The sequence below is a fragment of the Takifugu rubripes genome, chromosome 7, assembly GCF_901000725.2.
Source record: "Takifugu rubripes chromosome 7, fTakRub1.2, whole genome shotgun sequence".
NCBI classification, from domain to species: domain Eukaryota; kingdom Metazoa; phylum Chordata; class Actinopteri; order Tetraodontiformes; family Tetraodontidae; genus Takifugu; species Takifugu rubripes.
This window is the reverse complement of record NC_042291.1, coordinates 4,261,360-4,277,714: the sequence shown is the minus strand read 5'-3', so window position 1 is coordinate 4,277,714 and position 16,355 is coordinate 4,261,360. Positions and strand designations below refer to the sequence as shown.

General features: G+C 38.6%; 1 protein-coding gene and 1 long non-coding RNA gene across 2 annotated transcripts; both read right to left on the bottom strand.

Annotated features, from left to right (window-relative positions):
• Positions 1 to 991: 991 nt before the first annotated feature.
• Positions 992 to 6,505, bottom strand: LOC101073134 (ectonucleotide pyrophosphatase/phosphodiesterase family member 7). Its single transcript, XM_029838521.1, has 6 exons — positions 6,456 to 6,505; positions 5,222 to 5,349; positions 4,698 to 4,843; positions 3,749 to 4,372; positions 2,924 to 3,146; positions 992 to 1,584 (listed from the first exon to the last, which is right to left on the bottom strand). Exons 1-6 carry the CDS (start codon positions 6,503 to 6,505, stop codon positions 1,517 to 1,519), a joined length of 1,239 nt encoding a protein of 412 aa, XP_029694381.1. The 3' UTR covers positions 992 to 1,516.
• A 7,907-nt stretch (positions 6,506 to 14,412) lies between these two features.
• On the bottom strand, positions 14,413 to 16,141 carry LOC115250469 (uncharacterized). The gene is made up of 3 exons (XR_003889019.1): positions 15,513 to 16,141; positions 15,267 to 15,370; positions 14,413 to 14,773 (listed from the first exon to the last, which is right to left on the bottom strand). It is a non-coding gene; the product is annotated as an uncharacterized lncRNA (long non-coding RNA).
• Between the last annotated feature and the right edge of the window lie 214 nt (positions 16,142 to 16,355).

The following is a 16,355-nucleotide window of genomic DNA, read 5'->3' as shown; positions in this document are numbered from 1 at the left end:
GTCAGCCTCCTGTACCTGGACAGGGAGCTGGTTCCATAGCAGGGGGGCCTGGTAGCTAAATGCTCGGCCCCCCATTCTACTCCTAGAAACTCTGGGAACCACAAGTAGACCAGCATTCTGAGAGCGGAGCAGTCTATTGGGCTGGTAAGGTGTCACTAGCTCCTCCAGGTAGGATGGAGCTAGGCCTCTGAGGACCTTGTAGGTCAGAAGAAGGGTTTTAAAAATTATTCTAAATTTAACGGGCAGCCAATGAAGCAATGCCATCACAGGATTTATGTGATCTCTTTTGTCAATACCTGGCTGCAGCATTTTGGATCAACTGGAGGCTTCTTAAAGAGTTGTTTGCGCCAGTTTATCTTTGTAGCTGAGGAACTCACTAACCCTAACCACTGGCTGAAAATATTACAACACCGTGCCTAATAATCACTCAGTCTCCCTGTATTTATTTGTGAAATGTAGACCTGTTAGGATGACCACAAAGCTGATATTCTGGCAGGGGTTAAGACAAACAGACACATTATTTACAAGCAGAAATTTATTTTCAAGCAAGTCTTTTCATAAATTCCAAATGATAGTACTCTTATACTTAATAACCTAATCACTGGAGCAATAAACGTCATCCACAAAATTTAGTGTAGGCAAAGATTTTAACACTCAGACATTGTTCCATCCTGCCCTTGGCCGACCTGGGTCAACAAGTTTGCAGATAAAGCAAAAATGGATCTAAGTTCTCAACACATATAGAATCATTTTAGCAAGATTTAGATGAGGTTGGTTGAGTACATTATAATATTTCAGATTTACTTCGAATCTCTGTCACAGAAGTTCACTCCACTCCTGCTGGTAGATCAATGGTTGTTGGTTTTCATTACGGGGTCGTAAAATGTGAAGAGATATGAAAGGAGGGAGAGTGTGTTGGTATTTGTGTCTTTTCGTGCCAGAATTTATAGTAAAATAGAAAAGAAAATGAACAGACGATCACATAAACATCTTGTCCAGTACAGTTTTGTTTATTGATTTGCTTGACAAGATATTACTTTTTTAGAAGTGGTATTTGTTGTCCAAAGTTCTGTTCTTAGATCATTTTATTTAACTTCCTTATCTTTTGTGGAATTTGACTAGGAGGGAAGTTTAAGAACTACTGATGGCACCTTGATTGTGGGTAGCAGGTTCAGTTTTAAATCAGTGTTTCTGCACATTTCTGGAGTAAATTTTAATTAACTATTTTATATTGGAAATTAAATTCAAATCCCTTGTTTTTATGTGCAAAGCTATATGCACATCGACTACACAGGTGATAAAAGGAGATTTAATTACTTTTTATCTTGTCGTGTTACAGGAAACTAGAATCAATAAGTTAAGTTACCAATCACAACTTACTATCATTCGAAGAAAGCATAATATTCTTGTTAGCAAGACAGACTTGAAGAACACTAATGATGATAATAAATCTGTATTGTTAAAAATTAGTCCAACAGGAACTGATCTCAAGGAGCTGAAGCTGACACTGCAATTATTACAGCAGCATAAATATGCCAATTAATAGAAATGTTAGCCATGTAGGAATCAGCCGAAGGGCTCCACCTGCAAACACACACAAATACACAGATTATACTGTGAATTCTTTTTTTGATGGAACACATGACTTCTAGCAGCATCACTATTAAATCAAAGCAACTGCGATTGGTTTTCAATGGAATAAAGAATTTAGTCTATGTCACCATAGAATAAATCCAATAAATGTTACAATATAAACTGGGCTCTTGTTCCTCATACAATATTACTAAAACAGATGCATTGATCAGGTTTTTATTTGAACAACTGTTTGTGAATTATTCATTTCTAAAAGATAACAATATACTAATTTATTTTTGATGTGTATGATTTAATGCCTTTCTTAAATTAATATGTAGTTTCAAAAGCTGATAAAAGTCTTGAAACACCTTTGTGAATACTTTTACCTCGGACAATCACAAAACCTGATCATAATGCTGCACCCGCAAGTATTCATAGCAGTCTAGAAGTCTTTATCATACTATAATGAAAACCTCCAAGTGGAAGAGATATGGTAATGAGCTGAGGAAGATATTAGTTTAATTGTGTTTCGAACAGTCTGTTTACGTGTTTTGTACACACCCTCGTCATGGATAACACATGAAGAAATGTTTAAGATGCAGCTTAGTTAAAGGCTAATGATCAACCACTGCCTGCCCTTTATTTTTTTAATCAGCATGTTACTGTAATGTCATTTTATTGTTCATAAAAAAGACTGATTTTAATGCTGTATTACAACTGTGTTACCACCGTGTTTCCTAATTAAACATTTAAAATAATCTTTTTGTGTACTATAATGACCTCACATTTCAAAGTGGCCACATGCGGCTTATACTCATGTGCACTTTATATGTTTATTTTCTTATTAAATTTTATGCAATTTGGATGGTGTGACTTATAGTCAGGTAGTCTATAGTGCGGATTTATGGTATATTTCACACCCATGCACTGCAGTGTAACATGTGTCGGAAATAAGACAAATATTGTCCTGATGTACACACAACATTGTTTAGAGTCTTAGCCAGAGAAGCTACGTAGTCAGGTTATTTTTTTTTAGGTTCCATCAACTCAAACCGTTCTATTGAATCGCCAGATCCACCCCCTTCTACACTCAACAACCTCCCACTTAAGTGGTTTTTTTTGTATTTTTCTTTGTTCTAAAAGACATACTGCTCATATTACAAGTGGCTTATTATTAGGGTTAGTGTTAACCCAAAGTGATTATTAATATCAGTAATATAATTAGTATCAGAAATACCATTATTAATATTATACATAAAATAAAAAGTGAGACAATTTTATATACATTTGTAAAACCCTCTGAAAAGTAAAAAAGAACAAACAATTTTGGAAGAAAATCTAAACTCACCCTTGAGTACCAACATTTTCTCTGTCATGGCCAGTGAGCCATTGTGTGGTGCCGGTTCAATATCCAGCAGTTTGCACATCAAAGGATAAATGTGGATGCTGTCAAATGGCTCAGTTGTTAAGTTCTTTTTGAAGTCAGGTCCAAAAGCCCTGAAAATAGTCTTCATGTCCATTTCTTCATTGTTGTAGCCATGATCACCTTTGTTGACATAAACAATGAATCGCTGGTGGAAACAGATAAAGAGGAAGAACGATGTTCAACTCAAGGTCATTTTTAACACAGACATTTTCACGACTGTTTAGACATTCAAACTAATCTTGTACATGTACAGTAATTGGGGCAGATACCACATTTATTGAATAATCTGCAATTTGTCTTAAAATTGCAGATCACCTGTTTTACTTTTTATTTAACTGTGGACTTGGTCAACAAATGTCAGCACATTAAATGGGAAAATACTGAACAAGCGGTGTAGTCATAGCTGTTAGGGTTAGGGTTAGGTCTAATTCTTAGTGATGTGGTAAACTATCCTGTGGTAAGCAGCATGTCACTTTACAACATTAGGACCAGTGAAAATAAATAAAGGTCAGAGTGATAGTAGCAGATCTTGTTCCAAACAGAACCATGTCTGGATCCTGACTCAGAATGCAGTTTTCTCGGTTGTGACTTAACATTTATTGTCTTCAAGTCCAGTGGTCACAACACAGAGAGCCTTTTGATTTGTGAGTGTCCATAATGGACATAATGGAAACTGAACTAACTGGCAGTTAAAAGTAAAAAATATGATATAAAATAAATCACAAGTAGGATTAAAATCCAACTCACCGAGTTTAGGTTGAATCCCAAATCTGCAACAATTATGATAGGAGGCAGACGCTTACTTTTGGCCAGATGGAAATTTTCAGGAATCTCATTTTTCTTGTACACAGTCAGATTGGGGGCCTTTGACAGAGCTTCAAACACTTCCTGCTCCTTCCCTGGCCGTGGAGTGAGGATTCCAAAACCACCATAGTCAAGAATCTCAAAACTAGTCAACTTGAGTAAATCTAGGTATTTGTTGAGGATGATCTCATCAACATTTGGGCGTTTTTTTACAGTGGTCATGCCATGATCTGATGTGATGATGACATTGAGTGTGTCATGAAGATTATGGCGCCTGATTGCTTCCCCCAGGTACCCAATGGTGCGGTCAATCTGCTTGATGATCTTCTTTCTGTCTGGATGGTCAGGCCCCTTGTTGTGGCCCACATTGTCCGGTTCACCATAATAAAGTGTCACAAAGTTGAAATCTTCTTCGGAGAACCAGTTCATCACTTTGTCAATGTTCTGACACCATTCAGTTTCATTGTCATCTGGGTGTACGTTTGGCTTCAACAGGGCCCGGTTGACAACCTGACCATCATAACTGACCCCACCTCCTGGGAAATAGAAGGAGCCCGTTTTTAGACCCTGAAAGAATATAAGATGTTGTCATGATCACAGCCTGAACTTGCAATTTTATTATGTAGTCTCATTGTCACATCAGCAAACCCAGTCATTTTGTATTTTGTTATTCATTTACTGATTACTATAGGTAATTTAAAAAATCACATTTAAGTAAAATTGTCAACAACTTCAAAATGAAAAAAGGTTAAAAACAATACCACCTGATTATTTTTCAAGATATAAGATGTACATGTTATTGCTACACTTGGAAAATAATATTCACCCCATTTTGCCAATTATCAGAAATGTCAAGTTGACCAATTCTAGAGAATCCAGATTAATTGGTCACCTGATTCTGAGCTGTGATCCACAAAGGAAGAACTCCATTATCCCACCACTCTGATCTCCTCAAGGTTTGTTTGTAGAAAACCTTTAAATTTGTTGTGGCGTTAAACATCATGTTATGGACAACTTCATGATCCTCCACCCATCTGCCTAACACACACACAAAAAAACAGGATGGTGTATATTTTAAGAGGGTAATGAGGTAAAGAAGTTGAGAAAACCTAATTCTTTCTGTGATACCTGATGAAGAAAATAATTATTTATAATCTTACAATAAAATCTCCAAATGAAAGAAGTAAGCTGTGAGGGAAGAGACAACTCATTACAGAACTATATATAAATATTTTAAATTAAGGATTTTTTGTTTGATTTTTCAGTATTTGCAGTGAAAAATCTGTAATATTTCTTCTGTTAAAGTAATTATACACCTACGTATAAAAAAGTACAAAAAAAGTTTTACTTTATTTACTTCTGCAGTTGTTAAATGATAATGATAACAAAAACAATAATACTAGAGATTTTTGTTACCAGTGATGGTGGTGAAGTGTGAGGGTGCAGTCATGGTCAGCATTGGGGGGGTGATGTATCTAGCTTTTACTCCATCCACCACGAGCTGGTCTAGGTTTGGGGTGTCCACATCTTGGTCATAGTCCCACCTAAAGCCATCGAAGGAGATGAGCAGTAGCTTGTTCCTCACTACTGATTTGCTAAGTGGCGTACTTTCAACATAAAGTATTGTGACAAGCGAAACAAAGACTTCCAGCTTCATCTTCAGTCTGACTCTACTCAGATCTTCTCCAGAAATTTAGCTGGCTTCTGCACATATTTACGTCCCAAGTTTAATGTGTAACTTGGCTAGATAAATATCTGCTGCTTTGTCATTAACAACTGGATCTTTGACTGTAGGCAAAGTTCAAGTAAATTCATTATCAGAAATTATTATATCATCAGGACCACACACATGGACTGATAAGAAAGTCCATACCACAACTGCCACAATTAGGCTGTTATTTATGATTATGACACAGGAGCACACATGCACTATTGAGAAAAGGATACTCTAGACAAGGTTATGAAGGTACTATAACAAACCTCTAAAGATTTCCCACATAATCAAGAGATCTACTGCAGGGAATGCATTGTAAGAGAACATATTTGTCTCTCACTGATTAGTACTGATTTCTTAAAAAGTAAAATAAAAAAATGAGGTTATGGTAGAAGAGGATTGTCTATAATTGTAGGATTTTTTTTTTTTTTTTTAAAAAAGCTTTTGGAGTTAGGGTTAGCATTAGGGTTAAGTGTAGTGAGCCATAAACTCAAGCCTGATGGTCAAACTCTAGTAAACACCCACGTCTGCCAGGGGGTGCCGCTGGAAAAAAGGGTTAGGGATACGGTTGGGGTTAGGGTTAGGTAAGTAGATTTAATGTTAACATTAGGGTTAGGGTTAATGTTAATGTTCGGGTTAATGTTAGAGTTAATGTTAATGTTAGGGTTACTGTTAGATAACAGTTAAAAACAAATACCCCCTACCTTTAATTTCTTCAGCTATTGAGCCCCTTCATGTTAGGGTTAGGGTTACACAAGACTACTTCTTGCTATATTGGCCCCTTTCTTATTATCACTGGTCCATTTGCTGTCCGTTTGGCCCTGCCCAGCTTGATCAGGAACCATCCTACTGTGGGCCAAAGATTCGCCCCCTCATATGCCAACCTCTACATGAGCGAGTGGGAACGAGAAGCCCTCACTAAATGTCTCCTCTTACCGAATCTCTACCTCCGCTACCTGGATCACATTTTTGGCATCTGGACACATAGCATCCCCCAATTTATGGAATTCATCAACATTCTCAACAGCCACCATTCATCCATCAAACTCAAACATACAGTAGACATGAAGACACCACTTTTTTTCCCCAAAACTACTCAGGCAGCACACACAACACTACAGATGAAAGTTTACTTCAAACCCACAGACACCCATGCCCTTTTCCACAAAGCCAGTTATCACCCAAAACATTCTTTCAAAGCCATAGTCAAATCTCAAATAATTTGTTTTCACCGCATCTGCTCCAATTTGACCGACTTCTACAATGCCCCTAGTACACTCTTCCACTGCCTCCACACGAGAGGGGGTACTCCAAACGCTTTCTATGAAGCATCAAGAACAACACACTGGCCTCTCTCATTCCCACTTGCTCGGAACACCCTACCACATCACCCATCTTCCCACCACTACACTCCATCTTTGACCTTAACCTAACCGCTTCCAGTGACTCCAATCCTACCTCTCCTTCCAATGCCAACCCCACCCCTTCTTCTAAGCCTAACCCAAATCCTTGTCCTAACCTGAATCCCTCTCCTAATTCTATTAACTGTCCTAACCCTAATCCCACCCCTCATCCTAATCCTAAACCTAACCCTTCTCCTACCCCCATCCCCTCTCCCTACCCTAACCATAACCCTTCTCCTAACGCCAGCACTTAAGGGTAACCCTAAGCATCCTCCAATCTTAATCCAAATCCTAACCCCAACCCTTCTCCTAACCCTAACCTTTTTCGTAACCCTAACCGTCCTCCTAACCCTAACTACTCTCCTAACCCTTCTCCTAACTCTAACCCTTCTCCTAACCCTAAACTTTCTCATAACCCTAACCCTCCTCCTAACTCTAACCCTACTCCCAACCCTAACCCTTCTCCTAATCCCAACCCTTCTCCTAACCCTAACCCTCTTCCTAACCCCAACCCTAACCCTCTTCCTAACCCAGACCCAAACTCTTCTCCAAACCCTAACCCTTCTCCTAACCCTAACCCCTGTCCTAACACTCTCTCCCCTCTTCTCGGCTGTACATGGTCTTAAACTTTGATCCCCAGTGGGGGGGTCTGACCTCCACACTCTGCCATTATTCCGATCAGTAGGCCAGCGTAAAGAAATTTTCAAACCTAAACCTAAACCTGAACCCCAACCCACAACCCTTACCCTAACCCGCGAACTACCTGGATGACCAGTGCAGTGCTTTCCTCAGGGCTTCACCCAGGGGAAAGCCTAGTTCTTAAACCTTACCTAAACCCCTAACCCTAACCCTTTTACAGTGCAATCCACATTGGTCCACGGCTCAGAGAAGGAGAGCAGAGAGAGACTGGATTTATAAATAAATTAGGTACTACACACCCAAATGGCCTTAATGAAAGGATGTACTTTTGTACTTAATCCTAACCCCTAACTCTGACCCCAACCCTAACCTACCGTTAGTCCTAACCATAACTTTAACTTAACCCATTCTCAGCCCTAACCCTAAACCCCAACCCTAACCTTAACCTAATCTTAGCCCTAACCCTAATCCAATTTTAGCCCTAGCCCTAACCTCAACCCTGACCTTATTTTTTTTAATATAAAAAAATACATATATTACAGGGTGCACCCAGATCAGGATGGACTGGATGGAGTGTGCATTGACTCTGTCACCTTCTTAGGATGGTGGGGTCCAGAAGGTTAAAATTATTGGCTTACTTTGGAGATAAAGGGGATTCAGAAAAACTCCTATTTCCAATTGGACTCCCACAGATTCAGATTTACCTAGTCACATCCGAAATTTAATTCAATTAATTATTTTCAAAGTTCATTCCAAATTCTCTGGATCAAATCCAATCGTACACCTGAAGAAAACTCAGCCCTGAAAGAATTGATGAAAAACAAAAGAATCATTATTAAACCAGCAGATAAGGGCACTGTAGTGGTGGTGATGGACTTAGAGGAGTATTTATGGGAAGGACAAAGACATTTGAGTGATACAAGATATTATTCAAAATAAAAAAAACATGTACATGAAAACTTTCACTCTTATCACCCAAATCTTCCAAAAAGTATATAAGAAAAATCATTTATGCAAAAACAACACAATTGCCTGATTGGTGACTCTGAACCCAGACCCAGAAGATTTTACTTACTTCCTAAGATCCATAAGGATCTGGCTAATTGGAGCAAGCCCTTTGAAATTTCTCCAAGATGCCCCATTGTGTCTGGTTGCAGCAGTGAAACATATAGGTGTGCAGAGTTTATAGATTATTATTTAAACCCATTGGCAAGAACACACAAAAGTTACATCAAAGACACTTAGGATTTTATAGACAAGGTTAAAAAGCCAAAAATCCCCACAGGTTCCATTTTATTTACAATGGATGTGGATGGCCTCTACACCGATACTGATATACAAGAAGGCATCCAAGCAATCAAAAACATTCTGTACAAATTTCCAGATAAAAAAAGACCACACAAGGAATTATTGTAATTATCGGAAATCAATTTAACACAAAATGATTTTGAATTTGATGAAAAATATTTCCTACAAATAAAAGGCACATCCATGGGCAAAAGATTTGCCCCGGCATATGCAGACATTTTTATGGCTGCAGGGGAAACTGCTACATTGGGAGCATGCGATTAAAAGCCCTTACATTATTATAGATATGTGTATTAAATCTGGGGCGTTCTGACATTCTGAGGAAGAGTTTACCATTTTTCTATGCACACTAAACAACCACAATCCCTCCATAAAATTAAAAGCCATAACGGATCCTCATACAGTGAATTTTTTTGATACAACCACATTTAAAGTCCAAAGGTTTACCCTACATAATCAATTGGATATAAAATTACAGTTTAAAGAGACAGATACACATGCACTTTTACATAAAAACAGCTATCACCCCAAACACACGTTTGCAGGTCTAATCACATCACAATTATTAGGATTCTACAGAATATGCACACAGCGAGAGAATTTAAAACAAGCCACCAAGGTGCTATTCTCAGCTTTGTCCAGTAGAGGGTACTCTAGGACCTTTCTCCGGAACTGTTTTAAAGCCTTCCTCCAGAGTCCAGACCAAACCCAATCAGGTCTCCCATTTGTCACCACTTATTCGCCATTTACTGTTAAACTGGTTAGACAAATTAGGAACAATTTTTAATCCACAATGAGATAAAATGAACCCAATAATGATCTTAGAATAATCGCCGGATTCAGAAAGAAGAAAAACCTCAAAGATTACCTGGTCAGATCAAAGGTCATTTCACAGATTGGTTGGAAACTCGGCCCACAGAACCAGTATTAAACAACAAGAATGGGTATTTGATTTAGAAAAACAGAAAGTAATCAGAACTGCAACACAAGGAAACAATTTAAAAAAAAAAAATTGTGTTTATTTAATGAGTTGCAAACAATGTGATAAAAAATATGTGTGAGCAACAAGATTGACAATACATGTACGGTTTACTTGCCATAAACACAATATCATGACACAAAAAACTGACCAGCATGTTGTCTAGCACTTCAACTCCCATGGCTGGGATGCAGTGCAAGCCTTGGTTTTATAGTGCAGTCCACACTGGTCCACGGCTCATAGAAGGAGAGCAAAGAGAGACTGGATTTATAAATTAGGTACTACACACCCAAATGGCCTTAATGAAAGGATGTACTTTTGTGCCTAACCTTTTTTTTTTTTTTGAGTGCCTATCAACAACAGGGATATTGGGGTTATGGGAGGTTGGGAGGAAGGATCGTGCTTTCCTAACCCTGACCTGTCTCATATAGGAGGCAGGGTACATTCCCCTATCCTAACCCTAACCTGAACCCTATCCCAACCCAACCCTAACTCTGACCTAACCCTAACCCAAGACTCAATGGGGAGGAGAACACCCATTGGAGAATACACACTCCTGGACCTGGGAGGTCTTTTAAATTAATTTCAAAATGAGGAAGCTGAGGTTGGGGCCTCTGGGCCTGAGATGGTTGTTCAGGTTCCTCAAGGGCCCTCCTCATTTTCAGAGGATGGCTTTGAGGACTCCTTTGACCATTTCATAGAACCAGGACCTCTGTGGTATTAAGATGATGTTTGGGGAATCTGGACAGGATCGGAACTACAGTTCATGGAGTTTCTATTAAGTTATCTATTAAGCTTAAAACAGAAATTATTGAACAATCAATAGATTTTTTAGACACAACAGTTTTCGCGGGGCCAGATTTTCTAACAAATTCTAAATTGGACATCAAAGTTTTCATCCAAAACACACATTTGAGGTAGAGTAAAGTCTCAAACTCTTAGATTTAGATGGATATGCACAAGATATTAGGATTTCAAGGAAGCAATGAATGTTTTATTTAGAGCCCTTCGAAAAAGAGGGTATTCCAGACCCTTTTTGAGACATATTTTCACAGCCTTTCAAGAGAGACAGGAGGGAGATCGTGGGGATTTAATTCCTATTATCAAAACTTTTGAAAAGGTACACTAAAAAAAACGGTAACATTTACAAAATTAATTGTGCCAGCGAGATTTCTTGTAGTTATCAACCTAGTAAACTAGGTGCACACATTTACAATTGAGTCCTTCTTAATACATCTAATTAACATTGTGCAGTGAGCAACATGTTAACGCTAGTATGCATAGTTTTTTGTTTTGCTCACTTTGATGGCAACCAAGAACACACTGAGATCGCGCAATACAAAATAATGTCAGTGAGAAGTAGGAACATTAGCAATATAGATTAAAACTGTCACATTGACGTGTTAATTGCTTGTTGTAGAGTAAATAACACATTAAAAGTAGTGAAAAAAAAATGCAGCTGTGTTCAGCGTTTGCTGCACATTTGTGATGGGCATCTTTGTAACAATAACTATAATATTATGTTCGGCAACCACACCTGCTATCAAAAACATTGTCCATAACACATTAGAAAACCATTGCTGCACTATTGAAGGATCTGTGATCAATGATTTGGTCAATAACGTTTGTCAATTAAATCCCCTTAGAGTAGCTTTGAGTGAAGAAGGTCCATTTGGCACTGCATACCAGTGACATAAGTACTTAAAGGAACAGTTTTCTGTTGTGGAACCTGTAGAGTATATACTTGATGCAAAACAGGGAAGGTCATTTCAGTATAGATCAATCTTGCACTCTTTGTCACAAGTCCTGAAAAGTAGTGAAATTCAGGAGAACCTGTTGAAGAGTGCAAGAAGGGTGCAAGAATGGGTCTATAAATAACTACAGAAGTTTTCACGATGGTTTCCAGGAAAATACATTTCTCTTTAGAGAAGAGTTAAGACTTTCAGTTCTTCTCTACTCTGATGATTTTGAAATTTGCAATCAATTAAGAACCTCTCGTAGGAAGCACAAGGTAACAGGAGTCTATTGGGAAATGGCTGATATTCCATCTGTTTTAAGGTCTACTTTGTCACCAATTTACTTAGCTATTTGGTGCAAGGCAGACTACGTTCATAAATTTGGCTATTCTCAAATCCTTGAGCCATTACTAAGTGATTTAAAATCTTTGAAGAGGATGGTATTTTTGTGCCCAGTTTTGGAAACGTAATAACGGGCATTGTGTTTTCAGTGATTGCTGATAACCTTGCTGCTCATTCAGTAGCAGGTTGTGTTGAAAGTTTTAGTGGATCATATGTTTGCAGATTTTGTTTTGGAGAGCGGGCCCAGTTTCGGACTCTTGAAGTCAGAACAGAAGCTTTTCCTTGGAGAGCAAAGGAGCAATACAAGTTGGATGTGGAAGCAGCATTGGCTAGCTACACTCATACTCACGCAGTAAAAAGGATTTGTGCTATTTCTCAAAGGTTAAATCACGTTCATGTGGCAACAGGGTACCCACCTGATTGACTACATGATTTATTTCAAGGTATTGTCCCTGCAGAGCTGGCAGTGTGTTTAGAAATCTTGATTAAGAAAAAAATATTTCTGTCTTGAAGAGCTCAACAGAATAATCAAACATTTTCCATATAAGTGGACAGACAGGACAAATTCTCCCCAAGGTGTACAACCAAACTTTGCTTTTCGTAAAACCATCCGTGGTAATGCACATGAAAATTGGTGCTTAATAAGATTGCTTCCATTTATGATTGGCTCGAGGGGTCCAGAAGAGGCCTCTGTGCTGTCTTTCAGTCCGGCCTTTGTCAGCCACCGGTATGTTTTCTCGATATCAGCCACTTCCTCAATTTGTCGGTGGTACATTCCATGCATGGGCTTGTCCTTCCATGATAGCCCCTCAGGTTCCTCCTCCTTGGTGGGCTTTTGTTGCCTGAGGTATTCACTCAGCAGTGGGTCAGTGGGGGCCATCTTCTTGATGTATTCTTGGAGGCTTGTTGTTTCCTCCTGGATAGTAGTTCAGACACTTACCAGTCCTCGGCCCCCTTCCTTTCGCTTTGTGTACAGCCTCAGGACACTGGACTTAGGGTGAAACCCTCCGTGCATGGTGAGGAGCTTCCTTGTCTTTATGTCAGTGGCTTGTATCTCTTCCAGTGGCCAGGGTATTATGCCAGCAGGGTATCTGATTACTGGCAGGGCGTAGGTGATTATGGCCTGGATCTTGTGCTTACCATTCAGCTGACTTTTAAGGATCTGCCTTAACCTTGTAGGTATCTAGCTGTGGATGACCTCCTAGCTGCCTCCTCATGGTTACCATTTGCCTGCGGGATCCCCAGGTATTTGTAGCTGTCCTGCACATCTGTGATGTTCCCTTCAGGTAGTTCAACCCCGTCAGTTGCCATCACCTTTCCCCTTCTAGATATCATCTGCCCACATTTGTCTAGCCCGAATTACCTCCCGATGTCTTTGCTGTAGATCCTAGTGAGGTGAATCAGAGACTCGATGTCACGCTCGTTCTTGGCATACAGCTTGATGTCGTCCATGTAGAGGAGGTGGCTGACGGTTGTTCCACTTCAGAACTGGTACCCATAGCCACTCTTGGTGATGATCTGGCTGAGGGGGTTTAGGCCTATGCAGAACAGCAGGGGGGACAGAGCATCTCCTTGATATATGCCACATCTGATGCTCACCTGCACAATTGGCTTTGAGTTGGCCTCCAGAGTCGTGTTCCACAGCTCCATGGAGTTCTGGATGAACTCTCTTAGTGTCCTGTTGATGTTATACAGCTTTAGGCACTCTAGTATCCATGTGTGCGGCATTGAGTCATAGGCTTTGTTGTAATCAATCCAGGCAGTGCACAGGTTGGTGTGCCGCATCCTACAGTCCTGGGCGATTGCCCTGTCGACCAGTAGCTGGTGCTTGGCACCTCTGGTGTTGTTCCCTATGCCTTTCTGTGCTCTGTTCATGTATTGATCCATGTGCCTGCTGATCTTAGCCACTATGATGCCTGATAGGAGCTTCCATGTGGTGCTGAGGCAGGTTATGGGCCGGTAGTTGGACGGTATTGTGCCCTTCTGGGGGTCCTTCATTATGAGGACTGTCCGGCCCTGGTTTAGCCACTCTGGGTGGTTCCTTGATGTTAGCAGCTGGTTCATCTGTGCTGCCAGGCATACACACACACACACATGCATATATACTGTATATATATATATATATATACTGTAAATACTCATAGTAAATATGTGGCTGAGAGGGTGTCTCACATATGAATGAGTTTGCCAAAAAAGGTGATCAGATTGCTTTTTTAAAATAAATCCTGTCAGGTAGAGCATCCAAATGTGTGAGTTTACCTGTATGCATTGTTAATTAAATGAATAAAAATGAATATGTGTAAAGGCAGGTTCTGAGAATTATTTTAAGCTATGTAACCCTAAGTTTTTATTTTTCATTACTTTTTACATCTGATTTCATTGTTTATTTATTGAAAGTGTTTTCTTTTTTTAAAATCTTTACAAATGCTGATAGTTGTGCGTTCCCACTCATAAACCTTAAATAAAAAAATAAAAAAATCCAAGGGCAACAGAATAGTTTTACTGCAAAACATATTGTCGATACTTGTTACAGGTACATTAATTACATCTTTGACATCAATACTACAAATACAAAAACATTCCAAATTCTTAAGAGTTTTGATACTAAGACTCATCGCTTGAATCTGAAGAAAGTGAGCCTTGCTGTGCAGCTGACTCAGAGCTATCTGAGGTTTTTTTATGCTGGTGAGAGATGAAACCTGTGAGTCTGGGTTGAGAATTGACATGATGTCTGATGTTTTCCAACAGAATGCGGAGAAGATCAGACTGATGATTTGTGATTGGTCTTGTTACAAGTGGTGGTTGTTTAATGCGTTCTAGGTTTGAGGTTGTGGTGGTCACCACCTGCTGAAAAAAAACATTCCAAATAATTTCTTTAAAAATTTATTACAAAAAATGTAAACAAAAACTGCAACAACCCTGCTAAAACACTGATTAGTAAAATAAATAAATAAAATTTCCACCCCATCCACGTAATGTCCTCTTTGATGGGAACTTTATAAAGTTGAACTTAAAAAGTATTTTTGTACAATTCAGTATTTCTAGGGTTTCATTTAAAGTTTTTTGTTTGTTTCTTTGCTTGTTAACCTGTTAAGGCTTTCTAGAATTTTTTACCACTTCCCTTTTTGAAAACATATTCCAGCTTGGATACGCCTTCTAATTCTTTTAGTATTATTATTGGATACTACACCATTCAGAATGGGAAATATAATATTTGGCTGAAACAATATAAAACTGATGAAATTTTGATCAATGAGGACAGAGTTTAATTTTTTTCCTATTGGAATCTAAATTTCTTTTCTAAAAATCTCTTACACTGAGATAGTGAGAATATAGTTACCATTGTTGTGACAGGCGTGATTATTGCATCCTTAGTATTGGTGACAGTGGTCAAATCAGGAACAGGAAAAATCATACAGGTGTCGATAGCTGAACCATCAAGTTCTGCAACATCAATAAGGAAAGTCTCAGCTATGAGCAAACAAAACAACTGGCTTCAAAGACATATGTCCAAAAGTAAAAATACACTAAAATATACTCTAAAAGATCTCAAAGAACAAACAAAGGACCAGCTGCTCTTACTCACCTTCAGCTGCAGTGATGACATGAGCTGTGACAAAAAGGAGGATAAAGAAATTAGTAATTGTGCAGGACATCATGAAAAATTAAAAATACAAAATTGGAAAGGAAAACTGTGCAAAGTGTCCCTGACAGACAAAAGTTTAGTGAATTTAAAGGTGGAGATGAGTCTAATTTAAGGAAAAGGAGGAGGAAGAGGAGGAGTGGTAAGGGAGGATAAGTAAGGAAAATAAACCTACCAGAGTGGTTTTAGGTTGCATCATTGTTGATCCTTTTCATTGATTGAGGGAACACTTAGAGAAAAATAAAATGTAAGCTACACCCTGTTGGATCATATGTTTACACTCACAATACATGGTAAGGTTAGGGCTATTGCTAACATTGCTACCATTTGATTATAATTCTGAAGCAGAAACTATTGCAGACCTCGGTGGAATATAAAGACGTTGAACTCATTTTTCTTTATACCATTTTCTAGGTTGCTTATTTATCTTTTTGCAAATATCTGTGCATCCACATTATTATATTTTGTTATTTTATGATTTATGAAAAAATCACAAAAAAAATCTTTTCCATTGTTTTCCTTCCTCTCAAATGATTTCTATCTGGTTAAATAGAGGTCTGTTTCACAGCTGTATGTAGGGCTGCACATGAAGAGGCGTTTATATTAGTGGAATGATATTAAAACTACAGAGATTTGATCTTCTTCAAACAAGAAAGCAGATATATTAGCATCTAAATTAAAATAAAATATTCAAGATAATACTCCAATTTCAGCTGTTGCATGTTGTTCATAATCAGCTGAAGAAATATCTATTTATAAGGCAATGGATAATGTAAGAAGGTACAA